The sequence below is a fragment of the Lampris incognitus genome, chromosome 8, assembly GCF_029633865.1.
Source record: "Lampris incognitus isolate fLamInc1 chromosome 8, fLamInc1.hap2, whole genome shotgun sequence".
NCBI lineage: Eukaryota > Metazoa > Chordata > Actinopteri > Lampriformes > Lampridae > Lampris > Lampris incognitus.
In genome coordinates, this window is record NC_079218.1 from 27,176,714 (window position 1) to 27,203,560 (window position 26,847).

The window sequence follows — 26,847 nt, forward strand, 5'->3', positions numbered from 1 at the left end:
TATCTACCTATGTTATTCACTATGGCAGTCATTAGTGCATAGAATGTGCAAAGGAAGGGGAAGAAAACAGCCCTGGGAGAAGTAAGTTGAGGTAAAAATGCCATTCTGAAACGGGGACCATCAGTCTGAGCACACAGGTGATCTCTGTCACCGAGAAAGTCTGCTATTCAACCCCCAATTTTCCACACTGAAATATGTGAGGAGCTTCTCTGCAAGCATATGTGACGTGGCAGTGCTAAAGGCTTGAAAAACTACACAGTGGCCTTGCATGGGTCTGTGGTCTCTATATGCTGATATAGCTGAAGTCACACTGTCTTCCATCCAACTCTACCATCTTCTAAACGTCTAAACCTTGCAAATATTTAAGCTTTACTTCACCCAAAATGCGGCGTTTGAGTTACCAGCCCTTCTGTACTTTAAATACCCCCCCCCCCCCATGTAAATGCACAATGCAATGTCAGATGGCTTTGAGAAGCATTTTCTTAAATTAATAATCTTCTTCCCTGGTGACTGGCATCATTCATTCAGAGCCTTGACATTTTCAAACCATGCACTCGGTGTGTTGACTGGTTGACTGTTCAGCTGAGGGTGTGAGCCGGAGCAAATGAATCACACGGATTCCTTTCGTTAGTCAGGTGGCTTCTTTTTTTTTAAGTGTACTAATTAGATCCATTCAATGGTGAAGTTAACAGTAGCACTACATTGCTCTCTCTCTACACACGCACGCACATTGCACACACACACACGCGCGCGCGCACACACACACACACACACACACACACACAAACTGCATTCACCAGATCCCTTCCCTAAGGACAGCCGTTGCCAGTCCATTCTGCCCACTTACCTTCCCACAACACCTACAAGGTTAATATTTACGTGTGATCTTTTGAAAAGGTCAGACCATTTGTCCAAGGATGTGAAATGGTCTTAAAGATATACACAGACAGCAGTATGTCTATAATTCAGCTGGTGGGCAATACGACATGATCTATTGCAATTAAAATACGTACCATATAGCAATGACAATCAAAGAACATATGCTTTGCAGGTTTTGCTATAGTGTGTATGTGCAACTCGCAGTGCCGACAACCCATTCAGCCGATACGGCAGTTGTTTTGTGGAAACAACAACCTAAATAACAAGGTTCCTTACGTGATAAAACCACAAAGCTACATCCCAAGACCCAAGGGCAGTCAGATATTGATCAAAAAATGAAACGTTCATTGGTCTTAAATAAAGAAATTAGATGTAACATCTCATTCTACCACTAAAACACAGCTCCAGAACACAGTGATGATATAGGGAGCCCATTAAAATCGAATAAAACATACTGGGTGTTTATTCACAACACACATTGGCCCATTGTGCAACAGATGTGTGGATTATCTGTGTGAATTCGTTACAGGGTATTCTATGAATGGTAAGGGCTTTGAACATTTCCCGTTATTTTTGACCAGGATTACTGTATGTTGGACCTTTTGATTCCCCCATACAAGCTTTTAAATTCAACGTGTCCCCCCTGTTGAGGGTTGATCCGTTTACTGCCCGTGACCTATTGAGTATCATGACTCTCAGGTTTTGATTGGCCTGGATGATTGATTGTTCCCACCTGTGTGTATGGGTAAAGGTTTAATATAAGTCCTTGGTGTACTCTGGTGATAATCTAAGACTTCCTTCTTCTTTTTTTTTTCTCAAGTCAGTGCGAGTGTCTTTTACATACACATGTAGAAGGAAAAAAAAGATAGATTGGGTATGAGCCTTGTTTTATTTTTCCCTTTCATTCTTTTTTTTCTTTTTGGAATTTCCCCCCTTTTTCTCCCCAATTGTATCCGGCCAATTACCCCACTCTTCCGAGCCGTCTCGGTCGCTGCTCCACCCCCTCTGCCGATCCGGGGAGGGCTGCAGACTACCACATGCCTCCTCCGATACATTTGGAGTCCCCAGCCGCTTCTTTTCACCTGACAGTGAGTTTCACCAGGGGGATATAGCATATGGGAGGATCACACTATTCCGCTCAGTTCCCCCTCCCTGCCGAACAGGCACCCTGACCGACCAGGGGGGCGCTAGTGCAGCGACCAGAACACATACCCACAAACGGCTTCTCACCCACAAACACAGCCAATTGTGTCTGTAGGGACGCCCAACCAAGCTGGATGTAACACGGGGATTCGAACCACTGATCCCTGTGTTGGTAGATCAACGGTATAGACTACCACACCACCCAGATGCCCCTTTCCTTTCATTTCCAACACACAGTCATTCTGTGTAGAATGGAAGTAAATATAATGGCAAGCTCACTGAACTGCACATGTTCATGTAATTTGGACCTCTCAGACAAAATCCTGAGAAATAAGTTTGCAGGGGTTCGAGCCAAAAGGCCATGTGACAGATTCTAGACATAATTAGAAGTGAGTCAGCCTTCCAAGCAAAACCCATATTTGAAATAACTTTAAAATAACGATAATCTAACCGAGTCATTTACTAAATGTTGACACTAAGGCCGCACCATGCTGCTCTCAATTTTCCTTGTTCTGGGTAATTCCCTCATCGTGGGCTATTTGGTGTGACAGATTTCACAAGGGTAACCACTGTTTTAGTGGACTACAAGGGGAAAAGTTGTCGAAAGCACACAGATAAAACCAAGTTAAAGAAACACTAATTTGTCAAAATGACCTTCCAAGTTATTTTTACAGCTCAGGCATGTGGAACATTATGTGTTTGAACTTCTCCGATTCAGTAGCTGGGCCTCCCTCCTTAACCAGAGTGACTTTCCCAGCAATAAAAATAAAGCAGGTCCTGAAATATCCCAGAGTTAAACAGGGCGTCCCTTTACTGAACAAAAAAATGAAAGGTACTCAAAACCTTTACTGACAATTTTATAATTGTTTCTAATATAAATATTGGATCTGGCTCCCTTGCAAAGCAAAAAAAAAAAAAAAAAGACAAGACAATCAGCCTATTAAAATGCAAAGTATGAATAACATCCAAGATTTCTACATTAGACAAGCCGTCATTTAAGACGTTACCTGCTCCACCCAGCAGTTGAAATGAGAGCCTACTTTACATTTCAAAAAGGAAAGTGGATCCCATGTTCTCTCTGTTCGCTGTAGCTCGGGTTTACGTCTGCACCACCTTCCACATGGCCAAATTTGAACATCAACTGTCACACTGCGCTTTGATGTCAGGCACAGAATTTTGATGTGGTCGTCTTTGTTCCCCACCTCTCTTCTCTTTCTTTTAGTTTGCTTGTCCCTTTAATGCTGACAGAGCTCCACTCGGGCCTGCCTACCTTACACACTCCATGTTTGAAGTGGGTGATCTACCACACACTCACACCACCCAGCCCCCGGCTCTTGGCTGGCTTTAAATCCATGAAAAGAAGCCCTTTCCCTCCCTGAATATCAAAGACCCAGATCTGAGAACATGTCGGTACGGGACTCTCTGTCTCCCAGCAGACTGCACGATGGGCCGACCTGCTGGTTGTGACAGCGGCTGAGGGGAGAGAGTTGATCAGATGCTGTCATGTCTCCGGTCTGGGCAGAACTTGGTCATTTTGTTCCCTGACTGCGTGAACATGTGAGAGCTCCAGCAGTGTGCCACAACATCTAATAGGTCCATTTGTCCCACCCGGTTCCTTCTATCACACCAAGGGTCATTTCCAGATGATAAGAGCTGCTGTGCTCTCTAATGTACACTGTTCGAGCACACCGGGCTAGCTAGGGGGGCAGAGGAGCCCTGACAGCTACAAAGTGGCTTTGGCTGAGGGGACCGCCTGCTTTAATCAAAAGGGCTGCTAACAGCAACAAATCGCAGCTTTCCCACATAGCAACTTTCCCTGTGAGATAGAAGCCTTTTTCAGTCGTGCTCTGCAGCTTTTACAGCAAGCCAGATAACCAGCCCCTTTTAGCATACCGGCACTGGTAAACTATTGTTCTAACACAGCAGCTCTCACAGATATGAACTGTTACTTTTAATTTAGCTCAGCTACTTCTCAAGTTGTCACTGCTACTGAGCATGTGCAAATTACTGTCTGTGTGCAAGTGTGTAACAAAGCAAACACAAAAATGTTCCCAATCAGCCCTTTGGCACGTTTGCTTCTGACAGTGTTGGTGATACAGTTGCAACTCATAGACCGTAAACTATAGATAGAAGTGCGTCATAAAGTAGGCAACAAGGATATGTCAAAGCTGCTAAGCACACGTTGTATGCCTTCGTTGTGAAGAGAATGATACAGGGTCTTTGTCTAAAGTTTTTAATTGATGATGGCCTATTGTTGAACACACATTTTTAATTGAGTGCTTAACATTGGGTGTTGTTTTCAAAAAATCCTGAATGGACACTTAACATTGACATTGTTAAATGGATGTTTTTGCCCCGGCCCAACAGAGCTAATATTGGCTTGTCTTAATCATGTTCTTAGCTAGCCAACAACCCAGAAAAGCAAGTCAGAAACCCTGAAAAACTTGGATCAAAAGATTGATTTGTTTGGGGTCCGCGGTGGTGTAGCGGTGTAACCATTGGCTTTGCGTCGATGCAGTTGCCCACTGGGGACTGGGGTTCGCGCCCCGGTCTCGTCAGATCCGACTATGGCCGGACTCGATGAAGCAGCAACAACTGGCAACGCTGTCTTCGGGAGGGGGGCGGAGTCGGCTTGTGTTCGTCACGTGAATGCGTCTCTGTGTGTGTCGGAAAAAACTGGTTCGGCCTGGAGTCACCTTGTCACGAAAGTGGGGAGGCGGTCTCCTTCGAGACTGCCGGCCGGAGAGACGCAGTTGGCGAACGCATGCAGTACGAGGGTGGGTGTTTGAATTAAAATAGGGATCGATTGGCCACTAAATTGGGAGAAAAAAGGGAAAAATAAAATAAAAAAAATGATTGATTTGTTTGTGCAGTTAAAGGTGATAGAAAATGTCTTACTTGCATCTGGTGATGGTGTTTCTGTGAAATCCTACCTAAAAATCAAACTCCGTCCATCCAAGTGATAGAATATGAGGGAGAGCCTAAGAGAGAATAGTGCTGAGGATGCAGAAAGAAAAAATACACATTTTGCCAGTTTTCTTACCAATGAGGACTATGATGTTAATTTAGGGGGGGGGCAATGCAAAATCTTTAACAGCTTATAAAAGCACTTATTTTTAGATGCACTCACAAACATTCACTTTAGATGACATTCTCAAACATTTTTGGAGGAGTTGCAACCTCCCAAATCTACGCAGATGCTACAGCTAAACACGAAACTAAATGTCAGTTTATAGAAGCTAGGTTCATGAGATGCTTAACATTTAAAATGAAATCTTTGTCAGAAGTTTATGCCGTACATGCGCACATGCGGTCGCGCGCGTTTGTGTGTGTGTGTGTGTGTGTACGAACAGTAATGTGCAATCCCTGGCCTGTCAAAGTCATAAGCTTATTTGTATGGATGTTGGGCCGTCCTCGGGCTAAGGTGTACGCAGAGTTGGCACAGCAGCCTGTCTTGTGCAGCAGGCCGGAGTGACATGTGAATCAGAGAAGCCGAGAAAGCCCCGCTTAAACAGAGGCAATGGGGAGAAGCAGGCGAGGGCCAGGAGGCAAACAGACAAACAGATGGACAGGCCTATGGCCAAGCAAGCAGTGGAGCAGATAGAATGTGAGGCACGGTGAACAGCTTAAATAAAAAAAAAAAAAGGCCAGCCAGCAGACACGAGGCCATGTCAGCCCTGTCAGCCACTCATTTCCCCTGTAAAATTTGTAGATAGGATAGATATGTTGTAAACGGTACCCCTCCTCCTTTCTTGCTCTGCCCCAAGTACACCCCACATTTGATATGTGTCCTGCAGAGGAAGGCTCTTTCTGTGATCTGAGATGGAACTCAAGTGTGCGTATGTGGTTGGGGGATGTGAGTCAGAATCAAGGAGGAAAGAGATGACCGTTTTGCAGCTAATTCCCTCGGTGGTGCAGACAAGATGACTGCACGCAAATACAAAGGGGGGGGAAAAAACGAGAATTTCGCCACTTAGGCATTAAGAAAAACACACTGCTCTGGCAGACCCGTAAGACTTTGAGTAAAAAGAGAATTCAAACAGTAAAATAACAGATCTTGTCTACGTTGTTTGTGCGGAGGTCAGGGTGGGGCATTCACCGCCTTTGAGAATATTCTGGGTTGAGATAAAGGAAAACCATACCATCTCACAAAGATACCGGGGCAGGCCATTGCATGGGGGGAGGACTCATTACTCAGTGTTATGGTGCCGGAAGACAGAGCCTTTTCTGCAAACAGCTAACAAGTTGGCTCGGAAACTCTAGGAAGGTATTTAGCGCACATTTCCCAGAGGCATCGGGCACCCGCTCACTGGAGCCGCAACCTCTGCTTTAAATGCTGAAAGGAACGCGATTGTGAGTTTTCCTCTGAGACCTTCCTCTAAAACTTCAGGTGCTCAGATTGAGTCAGCCTCATTTTCTTCCCTCTTCAAGCTGCTGTGCACTGGGTGTGCTACAGAAAACATCTAGCATTGTGCAAGTCAAACAGAAAACAATCTCCAAGAGCTGAGACAGCCCTGTCAGATCTGTCTGCTTGTGTGTAGCTAGGGAATGTAATCCTGTGTGGGTGTGTGTGTGGGTGGGTGGGGGGGTGAGGGTGTGCATGGTGTGCTTGCGCCTGTTTGCATGGACATGTGCACGTTTGTGTGCATGACTGTGTGCACCCATATATGTGTGTATATATGTGTGTCTACATAGGTAGAATGTAAGAAGGCCCAGCCCAAGGAGGTGATGTTCCCGCCAGGTACACGAGGGCGTGCCAGGGGTCTGCCCTACACCATGGATGCCTTCATGCTGGGGATGGGCATGCTGAGTGAGTAGGAAATCACACATGCACAGAAACCAACAGCAAATGGTGAAACACACACATACACACACACAGACACACACACACAGACACACACACACACACACATACACACATACACGTATCTGAAATCTGGATGTTTTATCTGGATAATGAACAATCCCATCTCCCCGCTTGTATTTACACCTGTTATTTATATGCATTTGTGTTGTTTGGGATCGGCTCTTTATTTCTCTCTCATGCCAGTTAGCGGACATTTTAAAAAAGAAACATTATGGGTATAGAGTCCTCTAGAAAATGAAGAAATTTTATCTGAATGAGTAATGTCGGCAGGGGCGTAGGACACGTCCGTATATTTCTTTCATGTGTTACCAGGGACACGGTGAAACTCTAGCTTTACAAGGAAACGATATCTGACATTAAACAATATACCAGGTTAAATTCATATTTAAAAAGTGTCCTTAACATGTGATAGTCAATGCCATGCTACCTGCCCTGTTGCAGGATGCCATGTCATCACACAGCTAGGGATCACGAGCAGTGTTTGTAAAAATGTAGTTGATGCTTGTCCCATTCGTCAAATGCACAGCTATATTTTTTTTAAATAAATGTTTTGAATATTGTAAAATGGAATGGTGACATAAAATATTGTTATTGGAACAAAAATAGGGAGACAAAAATTATGTATTCGTGCTGGCTGATGGCTGTGTGGCACTACCTATGGTGCTTATTCTGAATCCTTGCATGGCAGGTGTCTATTCTTCCTATGGTTTTTTTTGTTTTGTTTTCAGACTAAGTAAGAGTATAAAATAATATTGAAATGGTATAGCTGGTGCCTTCTCTCTCCCTGTATGGATTGCTTTTACACCCGGCTGACTCTGCCTGAGATTCCGATCACACTGCGAGCCATTCGGGCAGATCCTAGCACATTCTGACCGCAATACGTGCCGAGTGCATTTACACCTTGCATTAACGTGTGTTGTTCCTTATCCAGATAAGATGTCCATATACAGATTGCATGTTAATGCCAGGTGTAAATGAGGCCATAAGCCTCCATCTGTTGAAGGGCAGACAGAGGTTTTGGGTGCAGTCAGCCCACTTGCCCCCGTTTGTCTCATCTCGCCTGCTTTATCCCTCTCTTCCCTCTTCTGCGAGGGAAGACTGGTAGCTTTGTTGATTGCAGTATCAGGTCAAGTTAAATTTCACTGGCGAAAACATCACACCTGTCTGCCAGATTGGTAATCATTTTTGTAAAAGAAACCAAAAAGAGATCCATTTTGTTACCAACTGAAAAAAAAAACAACTCATGCAAAGTGTGGTCCAGATAGCCCCATTTGGTGGCCACTGCTACCAATTAGGCCACTTAAAGGTGTGCCATCAGTGGCCACAGTGGTCTATTTCTGGTCCAGTCTGCTACGGGCTGCCCCTGGGCATAAAGGAGCAGACCAGCACATTAGCAGGCTAAATGAAGAGGAAAATTGGTGTAATGTCATATTAAGGATTCATCACTGTGCCCCCCTTAATGGGTAATGAAGGGAACACACATGTCAGTGAGAGATCTCATCTACAGGGACCTCAGCTGCTAGCCCACCCTTCCTCATTATCATCCCTCTCATGCCTGTGGCTCATTTTATTTAGCAATTTTCTCCCCTTTATTCCGTTCTTTGAAAAACTTTTCAAAAATCAATCTATCTATCTATCTATCTATCTATCTATCTATCTATCTATCTATCTATCTATCTATCTATCTATCTATCTATCTATCTATCTATCTATCTATCTATCTATCTATCTATCTATCTATCTATCTATCTATCTATTTATCTATCTGTCTATCTGTCTATCTGTCTGTCTGTCTAGCTATCTGTCTTGTCTTTTCGTTCATCTGTCTGTCAGTCTGTCAGTCTACCCAGTCATGTAAAATGTTAAGTTTGTGGAAGGTTGACCTTGTCCAGGATGATGTAGTTGTTTACAGTAAAAGTGACTGGCCAAGTGCTTCCACCACCTCGATGTCAGTAGTTACCGGTTCCATCTCATCTGTCGGAACTGTCTAATAGGCACAGGGAACTTTCCAGAACTTATTATGAGCTAATGTGTCTGTGAAGAGGAGAGCGTTCTCTGCCTCCATTGGGAGAAGGTAGGCAGGAAGGCAGTGAAGTGCTCATGTGAGAATATTAACAGCCAACTTGTTTGGAGACACTCTTATCTAAATGAAATTGGAACAAGGACAGCGAAACATTCCTTTATATAATTTGCATTTGGAAAAAGGGACCCCAGGCTCATTATTTAAGGAAGTGTAAGCTTCTTTTGTGCCAAATCTCATTAAAGCCATCCCCTGCTCCGTTGTTTACTGCCTCTAATCGAGGCATTTATCTTTATTGTGTCTTGCCCGATGTATGTTTGCTGAAATTAATACACATTTGAGTCTGGGCGAGGTATGGGTGTACCAGATGGATAATTGATTTTAAAGTGAATCAGAACTGTTGGGCCATAAAATAGGTACATTAGCATGCATATTAATAAGGCAAATAGGAGGGCTAAGAGGCTGCCACCAGACCAGATACACTGGCAGGTTTTATTTACGATGGCAGGAGTGAAGACAGCAGGTTTCTCCTTTTCTCACCTTAATATACTTCTCTGCGATCTTTTTCACATCTGTTTTACACCTGTTTTCCTTTTGCATAGAAATGTTTGTGTGTGTGTGTGTTGCATTTATTTATCTATGTTTTTGTTGTATGTTAGTTGTCTCTCATTGCGAGTGTGAAAAAGATAAATAGTTCCCTTGGTTGTTATTCTTGTGTCAAGTCCATTGCTAGTGGCCCCCATCAACCTGCAAGTAAAATAATAGTAATTATAAATTATGTTAATGGCTTACAATCTGTAGTGTACTTTAATTTCATTTACATTTTCTCGGTAGAAAGGATTGTTTTATGAGTTCCCAGCAGGTAGAACTTATTTGACTCCATTGTCACAATAGTTTCATTCTTCTGTCTGCAGCTTTGCACTTTAAGTAGACACAAATGCAATTGTATGCAATGTACTGCTTCAAATTAGATTACGCTCAATTATAATAGAGAGGTAGTTCACCCTTTTTTCAGGAAAAAAAAACACCCAAAGACAACAGGTTGTGTTTGATGCATTGTTCTCTTTGACATTATGACAGTGTGGAACATATCATATGCAATACTTTGTACTCTATCCCTCATTATAATCACAATCCCACAGCTCTCCGTTGCATCAAATCATAGCCCTTGGCAAACCAACAAGGGGCCAGGGGATTTATGGCAGCTATCCATCTGTAGATGTAGAGTCCTAGTGATGTGATTTCTCATCAGCCCCTAATAGAGAGTTTTTTTTTCCAATGTAGCCTCTGTCCTACTTCATCCATACCAGGTCAAGGCTTCCCTCATCACCTTGCTGAGTGGCGTTTCTCTCTGTCTGCAAGAGAGGGGTGAGGGCCTGGGAGATCCATTTTCTCATTGGGTCAGGAATAGATTGAACTTTTTCACGGACAGCAAACACTGATTAGATATTTATTACTCAGTTCAACCTTTCTGATTCCAGCTGTCACAGGCTTTGAAGCATACAGAGCATTCACACGCACAAATGTACGCATCCACATTCACGCAAGCACCCGCGGATGAGCAAACACGCGCACACGCACACACACACACACAAGTCCTTATAGCCAGTGCACATTTTTGTTGTACTCAGACTTGACATTTGCCACATGCATACAAGTGCACACTTTTATCCCACAGCCGAAAAAATCTCTCGGGTATCAAACTGTTTACAATTCTGCAGTAGATGCTGAAAAATGCTTGGAAATATTGTTAAATAGAATACATATGATACTAGAAACTAAAAAGGTGTGCAGGTAAGTACATTTCACAGAACAATTTGGAGCTTCACTGTTTCTCCCTCCACTGTGATGCCCACAGGCATATCCAGCTAGTACCAATGCCGACATTCAGATGGGAACGTCAAGGAAGCCAGATTATTAGGCTGGTAGATAGCTAATGGGAACTATGAGGGCATTTAACATTTAAACCGGAGACAGGTTTTGTCAGTTTTCAAGGTTTAGCTTACACATAAAAAAAAAAGAAGAAGAAATATCAAGGCGGGTTCCAGTGATTCATTCCTGGCCTGAAGGACTTCCTGCGATTGGCTAATTTGGTGCAGACTTTTGGCTGAAGGTGATAATAGCTTTGAGACAAAAGATAAAGGTTGAGACATATACTCTAATTAGAGGGTTAATTATGTTTATATTACCTTTGATGGTGCTCATTCTCACTGACTCAGTCACAGACTCGTTAAATCACCTACTCGCTCTTCTCAGATTTCTTGGTGGGGTTTTTATTTTTTTGTTTTTTGTGTGTGTGTGTGTGGTTTTTTTTTCTTCTCTGCCCCACTTCTTAGCTGCCTGGTCTCTCACACCCTGTCTCTCAATATGTTGCCCACAGCTGCGTCTGTCTGAAAACTGTCCAGATAATTAACTGGTGGGTCTGTGGTTGTAATAAGAACCATGACAGCAGATGAACAATACATCTGCTGCTCTTAACTTTTGTCTCACGATGCTGGGACCTCTCTGGCCCCCAATGAAACCCCATCCACCAGGGACTGTATGCCCATTAATAATAAACAACAACTTTATTTGTGTAGCACTTTTTATCAGTGCACAGTTTATTTATTGAAGCATAGAATTAGTATTCCTATTGTTTCACGTCCAAGTACTGATTCTGAGCCTCTTGTAAATATGTTGAAATATGTTATAAAATCAGAATTTACATCCAGTGAATATGGTACATTAACGTTTGAAATCAGTAAACATAGAGACTTCTGTAATTCTGAAGGAGAGAAGAATTGCTAAATATCACATCACTCCTCCTTCCTGTCTCTGTAAACACAGCACATCGCATATCATTACACACTTTTCTTTTTCTTTTCTTTTTTTTTGCACACTATAACCATGATGTGAACAGCAATAGCCCTTGTCTAGGCTGAAAACACACTGTCTCTTGCAACAAGTCATGTCTGTTGGTTTGTATCCTGGCCCTGATTTATATGAGCACAGGCACGAAGTCAACTTGTGTGGTAAATTTTATTTAGCTGGGATTCTAACATGATTATCATGAACTATAAATCCCATGTTGTGCTGGCTTTTTTGTTTTGTTTTTTTTCCCCTCGGGTTTAGAGCAGTGAGGGACTTCTTTCCAGGGTGGTTAAGCTGGCCAGGTCAGAACTGGGATCATCCACCCGCACAAATATGTATATTATAAGAGTGCCGATCTTAAATGAGATTTATTCCAGTATAAAAAAGGACAACTGCCTTTCAAAAGTGATTGTTTGTGCAAAATCTGAAAAAAGTCAGTTTGTGAATGGTAGCCGATGTGCACGATAGAAAGAGAACATTCATATTAACTAGATTGCTGATATTTTACAGATAAACATTGAACTAAACAGTGAATTGCAACTAAAAAAAAAGCAGTTAAATACAAGTGGATTATAACTGTGCATGTGGATATGTAATGAGTTGTGTATGTGTGTATTATGTTTATGTGCTAGCATTGTGCTAGTAACATGTATTTCATATTTATACATAACCTTTACTCTCTTGTATTGCCAGTAAACTACATTGGCAATGAAGTGCTGCCAATTCCAATGAAGACTTTTCCTTTTTCTTTCAAGGTTACCCTAACATTGTGGCAACATATGGCCGTGGATACACTGGATTCGCCCCTAGCTATAGCTACCAGTTCCCTGGTGAGTCAAAGAGCTTGATTTAAATGTCTGTCTTAAAGCCTACAATTTCTGTTATGCATGCCTGTGCGCATTTGCACTCACAGTACTCACACACATGCACGCACACACTCAAAAACACATGAATATATGCAACAGTCACAAGATTATATGCATAGTTTAAGTGTGTTATATGTCTGGATTTCTGAGCCAGCTGTTGAAAGTTGACATACAGTGGGGTAAATTGCTTACTCCTTTTTATCCTGCACTTGAACATCTCCGTGTCCAAACATCTCAAATGGAGGAAGTATTTTCAGGTTCTCTTGTCTGTGTTGGCCCAATGTATGCAAATCCATCTGTGAAGGAGCAGAGAAATAGGCAGTGCTTTGTGAAGGCAGATTTGATTTTTTTTTTTTACATTCTTTTCATATATGGAAAATAATAGATGTCCTTTTGTGTGTTTAAATGTATTGACTCATTTGGACTCAGATGCTCATGAGTCCAAATGGGAGGTATACAGTGTGAAGGTGAGCAGCTGTACCTATCTGCAGCATGGGGCCCCTGGCTCCGTGTTGCCACACTCAGACAGGCATCCTGTCGATTTCATGCTTTATTTAAGCACTTTACACATACTTTGTTTGCCATGCTAGACATCATTGCTGCCACTGATGAGACAGAATGGGAAATGTCTGACAGAAGCTCAGATCTCGGTAATAGCTTTGTGAAATAGACTTGTGAAATTGGGAATGGTAACGGAGGGGGGATCCAGCTGTGCCCACCTACAGATAAGCCATAAGCTTGATTTATACTTGATCATGACGTCATTTGTGGAAGAAAGGGAAACTGTATTTACTTCCTTCAACCTGGGCAAAATTTTGAGTTTTTTTTTTTTTTTTAATTATTATTATTTACTTGAAAAATGCACATAATTCAAACTAAAATGTCCCTGTCTCTGTGATAACTGAGTGAGCACACTCAAGTAAATAGAAATGGTAGGTGTGAATGACCTATCAATGAAAGCGATGAGGACTTTTTTCATTAAATGACCCACTACAATTTTTAGGGGGGAGCGAACAACTAAAATTATATGTAGAACTGCCTAAAAAAGAAGAAGCACCCCTCCAGCGCTACCATCAAAAAACAAAAACACTGATGTCTGGAGTATCAATTCAGATTTAGTCGTTTGGAAAATTATTGATGCCTTGGAGGTAGGAGGGAGAGAGAGGATTTTGAAAAGGAAAGAGAGGATCGGTATTACCCCTGCTTTGTGAAGCCAGCCCTGGCTAAACATGGATTTTTAAAATGTTGACTGTTTATGACAAATTAAAGGCACATCACCTTCCCCAAGGCGTAATGTACGATGCTGTCCGTGTTAAACTCAGTTAAAGAGTGTGATAAAGCTGTATGATTAAAACAGCCTTCTCTGGGTGCGCTGCACTCCTGACGGGTAATTGGAATTTTTAATGTATGAATCGCACTCCTTGTCTAAATTAAATAACCTCAGGCCAAATATTGACTAGTGTCCTTCCTTGCTGAGATGCGGGAGGCGCCTCCATTTAAGATCAAAGGTTTTTCTCACTGTACACAACTTCTCGGAAATACTTAATCAAATCGCCTTATAAATAACTATAAAGGGCCAAGCAGAGTGGATACAAAAAGTGCAGTCTGGATGCAAATCTGCACGGGTTTCATTTACACCGTGAAATCTTCAGTTTGGAAAAATTTCCAGTTCGATTGGAAAGGTTGTTTTAGTTTCAAGATGCCCATCTCAGTACCAGTAGTTGAGGCTTGGAAAATGCTTAATCCATTCTAGCACAGACTTCAGTGACTCTCTCTAATACACTCAGAGGGCCTCCAATATAATTAACCCTGCTCATGCACATGGTGTGGACTGTTGACTACCAGTGTAAAATACGGAAGAGTCAGTACTGCAGTAAGAGTTGGTCATCGAGCAAGAACATCTCCACACTGATTGGATGGACGACTTTAGGATGGCCAATCTCACACCAGAATTGGGTGCCTCAGTAACTTCGCAGGTGGCTTTAGTCACAAAGTTGGCAAATTGGTAAAATTAGCAACGCGGCTGGTCAATACCAAGGACAACTTAAAATTGCAAGATCCCGTTGTAGAAAGAGGGAGGATTGGGTTTGGTTTAGTAACATGGAGCTGTCTTTGGATTGGTGTAAACCTGAGTGATCTCAGGTCGGGCAACCTCAGGCTGTCGCAGGCCCAGAAACTTTGATCTGGTTTTCAGTTTTGTCAGCAAGAGTTCTAAAAAAGAGATAAATTCATACTGTCTTTATCATGCTCAATAATTCTCTGGAATAGTACACATGGCCATGTAATTCCAGTTAATGCTCACACCTACTATATTTGCATATGAAACTGACCGTTGGTTTCGGTCGTTATGCAACTGTATTGTTTATAAGGGTGGGGATACCTGCAGTCAGTTTAAACTGAAGAGGTCACTTAGTACCTGTCGATAAACATTGTATCCCAACCCAGTCACATGGCAGCTCATGAAGTAGTCACGAAATTTAATCTATTGATTCATGTACATGGACACGAATTTTCCAATTTTTCGTGACACTAAGCATGACTTTCAAACTAATGTATTTCAATTTGAAGTCTGTTTCGTGTCTGCGCCACGTTTTTTCTGTCAGTCGGGACTCGGGAGCACAGAAGCCGTATAGGTTTTTCTCATTTGTTATTCATTGTAACTATAAACGATATAATTCAACAGTTAATCATGAAATTTAATCCTTGTTTTTATTTATTTTATTTTATCAGTCTGGTGGGCAGGCCGGAGAACACCCGTCGCATATCGATCGTTTCAGAATTTTAGGTTATTCAGAATTTGAAGCTTTGTGATTGGCTGATTTCTGATATATATATGTATGTTATATATATATATATATATATATATATATATATATATATATATATATTGGTACATTAGTTTGAAAGTCGTGCTGAGTGTCACAAAAAAATGGAAAATTCCTGTCGTTGTACACCAATCAATAGATTAAATTTCATGGCTATTTCACGAACTGCTGTGAGACTGGGTTGTGTATTTAGATGAACTGATTCACCTTTCTTTGATAAGTTCATACTGTTCCTCCTTTTTACATCAGTCTTGGTGATAGGTCTTCACCTTTCCAATATGGGGTTTAGCTTGGTGACTTGAGGCCAGAGGGGTTAAGTGCAACTTCAGGACACAACATGGCCTAACAATCATCATATACTAATTGTTTTTACTGTTTATATTATACTCTGGGCGCTTCATCTAAATGGATGGGGTTCTCACTGAAAACTGCTTTTTTAGAAGTTGGTGGGCCATAGTTCACCTGTTTGAGTCCTGGTTATCGTCAGTACCGCTATGTTAAGACAAATGTTACTGGTCTTATACCAGTGATAATTTTTGGATTTGCTTTGAGAGCAAGAAAATAAGTGTACACAAGGCAAACCAAGCCAAGGGTATTGAAATTAAAAATTTCAACATTGATTAAAATGGATGCAATAGAATAAAATTCTTCTTAGATTTTGTCACATTAGTATATCTTTTGCATTGTAAAAAAGTGCTGATTTCTTTTTTGTTGTTTTGTTTTTGGTTTTATAATCTTAAGGGGTTTTTGGTTCGCTAGAAATTTTGTCAAGTAAAGTGAATGGGCAGTCCCCCCTCCCCCCAACAGTTACTTTTAAGGTGTCCTTGAGAAAAGCACTCAACGCCCCATTCTCTCTTAATGTCCACAAATCACATCTCTGTTCTGTGTTGTTCAGTCATACTACCTACCTACTGAACTTGTTGTTTTTTGCAACTGTCTTTGAACACTAATATCAGTATGTTGTATTAGCTTTTGTCAATAAGTTTGTTGCTGGTCTGACAATTGACAGAATTTGCAAGAAAGGTTTCTTTGCCTAATTTTTTATTTTTTGGAAAAATTACTGATTAAATCAGCCAACATAACTCCTAGCTCATCTTATTTATAAATGTTAAATATTTTAGAGCGATAGCCATCAATTGAGTGTTTGTCCAGTGCAATGCGCATTTACAGTATATTTAGCATTAAATGCAAGGATCGTGTGGGTTAGTGAAAGTAAAAGAGGTAATTCATACTATTTTTGGTGTATTTTAGGATTATTTTGGTTTAACATAAAATGCTAAAAGCATTGTTATAATAAAGGTGCCAGCTACTGTGCAGAATTGGCTGTTTGAACTCATTAAAAATAGACAATCCTGCAGCTCATTTTGCTTTCAAGGCTGTGTTTTTACTCAGATTGTTATAGCTGGGAGGGCATTTAACCTGCTATTAACAAGAGCACCTTTTGAATGCGTTAGTCCTTGATTAAGGCTATACCTCGGTTAATATAGTGTGTTACCCTTGCGCATTTTATGCATATTCAGATGTATACCAAAGACCAGAAATATGGAAAGAGGTTTGAAGGGAGCGCTGTGTGGAAGTTAACAACCACACAGGCAACTGGTGGTATTTCAAGTAGCAATAGTAGATGAGGAATAGAACAGAGAATGTATTATGTGTGTGTGGGTATGTGTGTGTGTGTGTGTGTGTGTGTGTGTGTGTGTGTATGCACGCGTGCGATGTATGTGTGCATGTTAACAGGCTGTAGTGAAGTGGAACAATTGATTGAAATTGAAGAAGTAAGGGCATTTGGGTAGCATAGTGGTCTATTCCGTTGCCTACCAACACGGGGATCACCGGTTCGAATCCTCGTGTTACCTCCGGCTTGGTCGGGCGTAACTACAGACACAATTGGCCATGTCTGTGTGTGGGAAGATGGATTTGCATTTTAACTTCTGGAGTGATTCTGAATTGCTGGTTCATCTAGAATAGGGTAAGTATCATCTTTCTTGCTTAACAAGTTGTTATTAGTCTTATTCCAGCTGCTTGAGTATTACTCCTTTACTCTATAGATCTGCTGCTGGTTCCTAGTGGGAACTAATGGGATCTTATTCTAGCTACAGCTGTCTTCTTCTAGCTGTAGCTGTCTTATTCTAGCTGTAGCTGTTTTTCTCCTAGTGTGTCCTTAGATATTTCTTGTTGCCTAGCTGTTTTGACTTAGTAATCCTTTTAGCTTATAAATATACTTCTTGGTAACTTGCTGTTTGCAGTTTTAATAGTTTTGTTTGAGGTTTGATAGAGTTTTACATAAGTGACCAGTTTCTGGGCAATAGGCCTAGTTTCAGTGTACCTCTTTGGCCAATTGAGTGTTAAGTGGCCAGGGTATGGCCTGCACTCCTGGCAGACAATTAGCAATCAGTGTTCTTTAAATCACTGCTGCTACTTGGAAGTAACAGGCAAACAAGCCGAGGGCAAACAGGTCTAGGTTGAATGAAGGCTAGAGTGAACAAAGGCAAGCGCGACTTTTTCAAGCCAAGACTTCGTCAAGCAAGGACTGTTCTTTTTAGATCCGGTCAGTCGTCTGTATTTTGTGTACCTAGTACAGACTATGTGTTTCCTTCGCATTCCTGTCCTTTCCTCTTCCCAGGGCTGGCATAGACGTTGGGTCACTCCTTGGCGCTGTGACCCTACCAATCTCATCTATCCCACGCTCTCTACTCACATTGAGCAAGTGGTGACGGGAGGGCTCTGGAATTGCCAGTCTGCGCTGCCGAAAGCTGAGTTTATCTCAGGCTACACATCCTTGCTCTCCCTCAGCTTTCTTGTTCGAACAGAGACCTGGATCATGCCAGAAAATACTACCACACCCGCAGCTCTGTCAGATGTGTATTCTTTTTCTCATACTCCCAGAGCTGGGAGGCGAGGTGGTGGTACTGGCCTGCTAATCTCCCTGAAATGGAAATACTCTTATTGTTTCCATTCCACAATTTTCTCCGCCCTCTTTTGAATTTCATGCTGTTTCTGTCTCTTATCCAATCAAACTCACCATTGTGGTTGTTTACCGCCCACCAGGCCCCCTTGGTGAGTTCCTGTAGGAGCTTGATACACTTGTCTCACACTTCCCTGTTGATGACTCTGCACTTATCCTTCTCTGTGACTTCAACGTCCACACTGACAAGCTAGATCCTCTTCTCTCTTTCCTCTCCTCCTTTGACCTTCACCTCTCACCCTCTCCTCCTACCCACAAGGCCGGCAACCAGCTGGACCTTATCTTACCTTATCAAAAAGGTAAACGACATCAGATCCTCCTTTTCTCACCACCCGGTTAGTGCTCCTTGCACTAGCCCACCCTCTGCACCCTCCCTCACCTCTCCATGTCCCACCCTATCCCACATGCTCCCTTGACCCAGTCCCCTCCCCTCTTCTTCAATCTATAGCACCTGAACTCCTTCCCTTTTTAACCCACCTCATCAACACCTCCCTCCAGGCAGGATGCTTTCCATCTGCCTTCAAGACTGCTAAAGTCACCCCCCCTTCTCAAGAAACCATCACTTGACCCCTCTGACGTCAAAAACTACAGACCGGTTTCCCTTCTACCCTTTCTATCCAAAACTTTTGAACGTGCTGTCTTTAACCAACTTTCTTTGTACCTCCACCAGAACAACCTCCTGGACCCCAACCAGTCTGGGTTCAAGGTGGGTCACTCGACAGAGACAGCCCTCCTTGCAGTGACAGAATCGCTGCAGTCTGCGACAGCAAACTCTCTCTCCTCTGCCCTGATACTCCTGGACCTGTCCACTGCGTTCGACACAGTGAACCACCAGATCCTCCTCTCTACCCTCGAGGGGCTGGGTGTCGCAGACTCTGCACTCTCAATGTTTGCATCCTACCTGACGGGTCGCTCCTACCAAGTGACATGGAGGGGATCTGTGTCGGAGCCTCGCAGACTGACTACAGGTGTTCCACAAGGTTCGGTTCTGGGTCCTCTCCTTTTCTCCCTGTACACAACATCCCTGGGTTCTGTTATTCGCTGGCATGACTTCTCTTACCATTGTTATGCTGATGACACCCAGCTGATCTTGTCCTTTCTTCCCTTTGACACACAAGTAGAGACACACATTGCTGCGTGCTTGACTGACATCTCTGAGTGGATGGTGACATGCCACCTGAAGCTCAATCTGGACAAGACAGAGCTGATGTTCCTCCCGGGGAAAGGTTGCGCACACCGAGACATGGCCATCACCATTGACAACACCGCTGTAACGCCAACTCGGACTGTGAGGAATCTGTGTGATCCTGGATGACCAACTGTCGTTTGCTGCAAACGTTGCATCGGTTGCTCTCTCTTGCAGATTTCTCCTCTATAACATTAGAAGGATTCGCCCATTCCTCACCGACGAGATGGCACAGGTGCTCATCCAGGCTCTGGTCATCTCCTGGCTGGACTACGGCAACTCCCTCCTTGCTGGCGCCCCGGCGTCGGCCATCAGACCTTTGGAGCTTGTTCAGAAAGCTGCAGCTCATCTGGTGTTCAACCGCCCTAAGTTCTCCCACACAACTCCCCTTCTCATGTCCCTACACTGGCTCCCAGTAGCTGCTCGCATCCAGTTTAAGACTGGTGCTAGCCTACAGGGCAGTGAAAGGAAAAGCTCCTTCCTATCTCCACGCCATGGTCAAGCCCTACACCCTTGTCCGATCACTTCGCTCTGCTGCCTCGGGGCGCCTGGTTGCCCCGTCACTCAGAGGCCCCTACTACCGATCGACTCAGTCACGGCTCTTTTCTGTCCTGGCCTCACATTGGTAATATGAACTCCCCATTGATTTCTGGACAACGGAGTTGCTGCTCATCTTTCGGCGCAGGTTAAAACTCACCCTTTCAAGAACTACTACACTGTTACTTGCTCTTAGCACCTATTGTATTCACTCATTTAAAAAAAATATCTTTCTTGCGCTTTTACTTTAGCACTAGTTTTGCTCTTAGATGCTTGTTTAGAGAGAAGATGCACTTATGACCTCTGACTAGTAGTTCTCCTGATTTTCTACGTTAAATGCACTTATTGTAAGTCGCTTTGGATAAAAGTGTCGGCTAAATAATTGTAATGTAATGTAAATGTGGGTGTGTGTCATGGTTGCTGCACTAACGCCACCTCTGGTTAGTCGGGGCGCCTGCTCGGGGGGGAGGGGGAACTGGGGGGCGGGGTAGCGTGGTCCTCCCACACACTACGTCTCCCTGGTGAAACTTGTTACTGTCAGGTGAAAAGAAGCGGCTGGTGACTCCACATGAATCATTGGAGACGTGGTAGTCTGCAGCCCTCCCAGGATTGGCAGAAGGGGTGGGGAGCAGCGACCGGGATGGCTTGGAAGAATGGGGTAATTGGCCAGATACAATTGGGGAGAAAAGAGGAGGGGGGAGAAAAAAAGAAATTGAAGAAGTAAAACATGAGTAAACATTCCTAAGCATCTCTGCATAATACTGTACAACCTGTTACCAACCAGTGAATGTGCCAGTTCCTTTCATTAGAAACACACACACACACACACCCACACACACACAAAGAAACAGACATTCACAATACAAAGAAAGCCGTCAGAGGCCAGAGGGGTGGGACTTAGAGAATTCGCCAGGATCCTGTCCTTTTAAAAACTATTGTCTTCTTCTGTGACTCCAATTCTCCACAGCCATCCCCTCTGTGCCTGCCCTGGCTTAAATGACCATTATAGCACCATTAGGGCTGCTACCAGGGGGTCATTATGCCACACTGAAAACTAGGAATGAAGATGTCAGAGGGGTCCATTGGGAGAGAGGGAGAGGGAGAGGGAGAAAGACATACCACTCAGTCAACCAGCTACCCAAGATGTAATGACAGACAAACAGTACTTCAGGTCCAGTGACTCAGCTTCTTAAGTAGTCAGGGAAAAGAGGGAGGCAATGATTTAGAAGAGCAGAAGAAAGTGGCAACAGCAGAAAAGGGTGAGAAGAGGTGGGAGGGGGTAATATAAAAGGACAATAATGGGGCATTTTCAATCAGAGCACAACCCTTCTCGCTTTCCCTTTTAAAAAACAAATGTCCTTTGCTGATGTCACCGATAACAGAACATACATTGACATGTGCACATACATGCACAGAATCGTGTACTTTTTTGTCTCTTTTTATACATAACCAATGTATGGTGTTATGGTAGGGTTGTCATGAATACTGGGCAGGTTTTCTCTGTTTCGTTCCTTGTCACCATATCCTTTCCTTGTCACATACATCAGCAGTGTCAGATCTGTCTGCTGGCAGATAAGATGTGTAAAGGTAGCACTGTGGAAGCCTCCATACTTCCATATCTCCACCTGCACCGTGGAAGCCTCCATACTTCCATATCTCCACCTGCACCGCCAGTCTCCGAGAAAGAACAGCGCACTCATTCATATACATGCAACAAAAAAATGACATTAACCCAGAAGGGAATTCGGGATTTCACAACGTCTGGCTCATTGAATCTGTAAAATTGCAGGGTGGCCTAGCGGTTAGAGAGACCACCATTTACCAAGAAGCTTAAAGGTATGACCACCGTTATGAAAAATATGTCTATCCTTGTATAGAAAAATAAAATGAACCCCTAACATGCTCCAGGGATAATAGTTTCAACTGACCCCGAGTTTTAACCCCTCTGATTTAACAAATGTAGAGACAAAATGTAAGATACATTGTGTTTAAATGGAGGTTGAATGCTCTATTTATTGAGTAAAAAAAACACTCTTTATCCCCATAAACGTTTAATTTATAGAGCCTTAGCTCGTAGCTCCCTGTGCCACCAAAGTGCATTTAAAACACTTTTCAGACAGATTTCTTTTTCTGTCTTCTAAGTCATCATCATGGCTTAGCCATGGCTCAGTTGTGCATATTTCCCACATTTGCTCAACCTATGCGTGCAGTGCACGTACCGGGCATAGGTTATACAGACGCTGTTGATCAGCCAATGCAAATGGTGGGGGGCATCAGCTCAAAATAAAATGCCATGTAATACAAGGCAGGTACGTTCGGGGTGTATGCGGGATTAGGATTCAGTATCACCCTAGAGTTGTCCAGCACAAATTGTAAACATGAAGGATGAACACAGATAGCATGGATGTCTCACATGCATTTTGCTGAGCACAGGGTCAATAAGATCCTTGACTTATATGAAAGCATATCCATGCCCACAGACTGCAGTGGCTCAAAAGGCACATCATACAGTGTATCTAGAACCAGAGCAAGATCCCGCTGGGGAATCGTGGTTTTGCGCATCGGCCTCTTACACGGGACGCCCTTTATAAAACGCATCACCAGAGGAAGGGAGTTGTGGGATTTTCCGTCAAATCCCACATGGTAAGAAGAGATCATCGGAGAGGGAGACTTTAACAGTGGAAAAGGAAAGGCCTCTTTCCAATAATTCTTGAAGAAACATCAAAATATCCAACACAGAGCTCTGGAACGTAATTATATTCCTTTCATGACACCAAACATCAAATAAGCGCCACTTGAGCATATATAACCCCTGCATGGACACTACTCTGGCACTCTGTATTGTGTCAATGACGTTGGCAGGCAACCCAGTTGCTGTGAATTTCTCCTTTTCAGGGGGCAGGTGCACTCATCCCAGATTTCAGGCACCCTGGGCCTGCGATAGCAGATCTTTGTGTACAGAGAGGCACCATGGTCTCCCGTTCAAAAGAGATGATCACTGCGAAGCATGCTTTCTTTGGCCAACTTGGGGTGATCAGAATCACAGTTAATCTCCCTATACAAACACGCTCCAGCGTGGTCTGAATTAGCGCCGATGTAAGAAACATGTACAGGAGTGTCTGAGGCCACTGATGAGCCAGCACATCTGATCTGAGGAGCACGCTCCTGTCCCGTAGCAAGAAGAACATGGGACAGTGCGCATTTTCTCTCGAGGTGAATAGATCGACAGCGGCCCTGCCCAACCGATCCCATGTATGTTCCACTACAGCGGGGTGCAGTCTCAACTCTTTCGCCAGTGAAAAACCCCTGGAGAGAAGGTCTGCCCCACTATTCAGTATTCCCAGGATGTGTGTCACTCTGAGAGACAGCAGGTTACTGCTGCTCCATGACAGTAGTCTGTGAGACAGAGAGAGGAGGGGAAGAGAGCGCGTCCCTCCCTATTTGTTTAAGTGCGCAATTAGGCATGTATTGTCGCTGCATACTAGCGCATGCAATCCCGACAGCAGACCCATACAGTAAAATTGTCTTAGTGACAGATACACTGCATAGAGCTCCAGCAGACTGATATACCATGACCTCTCTTAATCTGTCCAGGTTCCACTCACATGCACTTTCCTAGAGTGCCCCAGCCCTATCTGGATGCATTCGTGGTGATCAGAACATGTGAGAGAACCAGGCCCAGAAGGGCTCTCTCAGTCAAATGGGCTAGATGTCTCCATGGGAGCAGAGCCCTCAAGCATGAAGGCGTGATCCACACCCTGTCCTATCTCCTATGAGAACAGAGCACCAACTGCACCCAGCACTGGAATTTTCTCATCATTAGCAAGCCCAGAGGCACCACTGGGATAAGAGGCCATCAGTCCCAGCAGGGGCTGGCACTGACGGAGACGCACAGTGTGATGCAGCTGAAAAGGAGACAGACATTGGTTGAAAGTAGTCACTCATGGGGGATGATAACCAGGCTTAGCTGTCTATTGAATCCAAATCCAGACCGAGAAAACAATTTTCTGGCTAGGAGAGAGACAGCTCTTTTTTAGGTTTATGACAAACCTCAGAGAACGCAGGTGAGTCACCAGCTGGGACGTATGAGCATCGGCCTGATACACCGAGTCCGACAGAATCAGTAAATCATCCAGGTAGTCGAGGGTTCGAATACCCTTGCCTCTGATCAATGCTAGCACTACTTCAAGACATTTTAGTGAAAATGTGGGGAACGAGAGCTAAGCCAAATGGCAGAACTTGGCGTATACTGTACTGTCATAGGCAAAACGTAGAAATTGTCTGTGTTCCAGTAATATTGGCACATGAAAATAGGCATCCTTTAAGTTCACCAGACGTCCGATTGGGAATCCGGATGTAGTGGTCGCAAAAATCTCGCTGTCCCATCACTTTTTCAAAAAGAACAATTTTCATTACCCCAAACTATTTCAAATACCCTGTGCCGGGCAATTAACGCAACGTCAAATAATTTTCAGTGAAATGGCTTCTAAATTATCAAAGCAGACGAGGAAGGATGATGCCAAGAAGGATGACGCTCACGCTGTATGCAGCATTTCCTGTGTAGCTAGCATAGCTAGCGTGCTTGAAGAACACAAAGCAAGCATTCTAGATGAGTTTAAATAGCTTTCCCGTCCTTAAAGGAGAAATTGACTCAAACACAAGCCACGATACTGGACCATGACCAGCGGATCATCTCAATAGAGACAAATGCTACCCTTGTAGAACAGCGTGTACATGCACTGGAGAAGAAATTTGCTACTTTGGCCGATAGCAACGCCAAGCTAACAGCTAAGTCAGCAGACCTAGAAGGCCAGAGTCGGAGGATTAATATCAGTAATATCATTGGTTTGCCAGAGTCTATTGAGGGTCCTCGGCCTACAACTTTATTTGCGGATCTGCTGATTGAACTGGTTGGCAGACAAGCTTTGCAATCTCCCCCCAATTTGGACTGTGCGCACAGAGCACTCACCGCTAAGCCACCTATGGGCGGAAAGCCGCGGGCCGTGATTATTCGCTTTTTTTGGGGGGGGGGTTATTCGCTTATTAGATAAAGGAGCTGGTTATTCGCGAGGCCTGCAAAGCAGCATGATAAACTCCAGTATCAGGGGAAGCCAAAATGGATCTTCGAAGATTACACCCCAGAGGTCTTTGAGCAGCGCACAAGATTCCGGGAGGGAATGTCAAAGCTATACAACCTGGGGCTCGAACCGACCTTGCTATTCCCAGCTAGGCTAATCATCACACTGAAAGACAGGGCTAGGAAGGGACTTTCCTCGCCCGAGGAAGACTGCAACTTTGCGGCGGCCTACCAACCGGAGCCGATGACTTAGCCTAATGTACTGTGAACACCTGTCTACGAAATAAGTCCAAGTACGCTAATAACTTTTCCATCATCCCAATCATTTAATCATATCTATGACTTGGGCAATACATTCATTTATATGTTAATACCAAAGGTGAACCGAGGCTAGTTGCTACGGGCTAATGTTGCTAATGTTCATTAGCTTTACGCTGAACTATGTCGATAATGCCATGGCTAAATTCTGTTTTTGGAGCCAATCCTTCGTTGGTTTGCTGTTTGGAATGTCTGTTAATGGTTCATGCATCATTTTAAGTTAAATGTTATGGGGTTATTGTTATAAGATATGGGAACCGAAATTTTGTGATAAGGAAGATGGTTAGCTAAAGGTAGGAAAGAGCGCACCAATTTACTTGGCAGTGAAACACTGTACCAAGAGAATTGGGGGTGCTGAGGGGTGGAAAGGGATGCTGGTCAACCTCTTCATTTGTTTTTTATTTCGACTCGCGTTTTGCGTATTTTACCTTTTTTATCTGTTTTACTCACCGGTAATTTTTTTCAGTCGTTTTGCCATACAACTTGGACGCAGTACTGATCTGGTATGCCCTGTATCAAATATCATAACATGGCTAATGTACAAGTTGGTGGCGGACAGGCGGTAAGGGTCATTCCGTTAAATTTTGGGGGGTTAAATGCGCCACTAAAACATGCAAAAATCTTTTCACACATCCACAGCCTAAAAGCAGACATAATGTTCCTCGAAGAGACACGTTTACTTAATGCGATCAACAGAGACTAAGTAGACATTGGAAAGGACAGGTTTTTCATTCAAAACTTAATCTGAAAACAAGGGGTGCTGCTATTCTAATTAGGAAAGATGTACGCTTTACCTCGAGTGATGTTCTTGCAGACAAGAATGGCCGTTACAGCATTGTCTCCAGTACACTATACCAAAAAACAGTCACTCTTTTGTCTGTATATGCCTCTAATTGGTATGACCATAACTTTATGAGAGGTCTGTTATCCTCTCTTTCCAATTTGAATGACCATTTATTAATAATGGGGGGAGACATGAACTGTGTCATTGACCCTTTAATTGATAGATCTAGTCCTAGGGCTATGACACCCTCCAAAATGTCTCAGGCCTTCTCTGATTTTATGGAACAATACGGATACATCGACCCCTGGAGATTTTTACATCCCTCTGCAAAACAATATTTTTTTCACATGTACATCGGACCTATTTGTGTATAGATTATTTGTTCATCGATAAAGTGTTTATCTCATCAGTAGTCTTTGCACAGTACTCACCAATAGCTCTATCAGACCATGTTACAGGAATCCTTGATCTTTGCTTTGACCTTAAACCTAAAGATTTTAGAACTTGGCATTTAGATCCTTTATTATTGG

The 26,847-nt window shown here is 43.3% G+C and overlaps 1 protein-coding gene across 7 annotated transcripts in view; it reads left to right on the plus strand.

Annotated features, from left to right (window-relative positions):
* Positions 1-26,847, plus strand: part of LOC130117222 (RNA-binding protein Musashi homolog 2) — a 400,440-nt gene that overhangs the window by 308,289 nt on the left and 65,304 nt on the right. For all 7 annotated transcript variants that reach the window (XM_056285409.1, XM_056285408.1, XM_056285406.1 and 4 more), the window contains exons 9-10: positions 6,718-6,832; positions 12,515-12,589. In XM_056285409.1, coding sequence (XP_056141384.1) covers positions 6,718-6,832; positions 12,515-12,589 — 190 coding nt within the window. The remainder of the gene's footprint in view (positions 1-6,717; positions 6,833-12,514; positions 12,590-26,847) is intronic.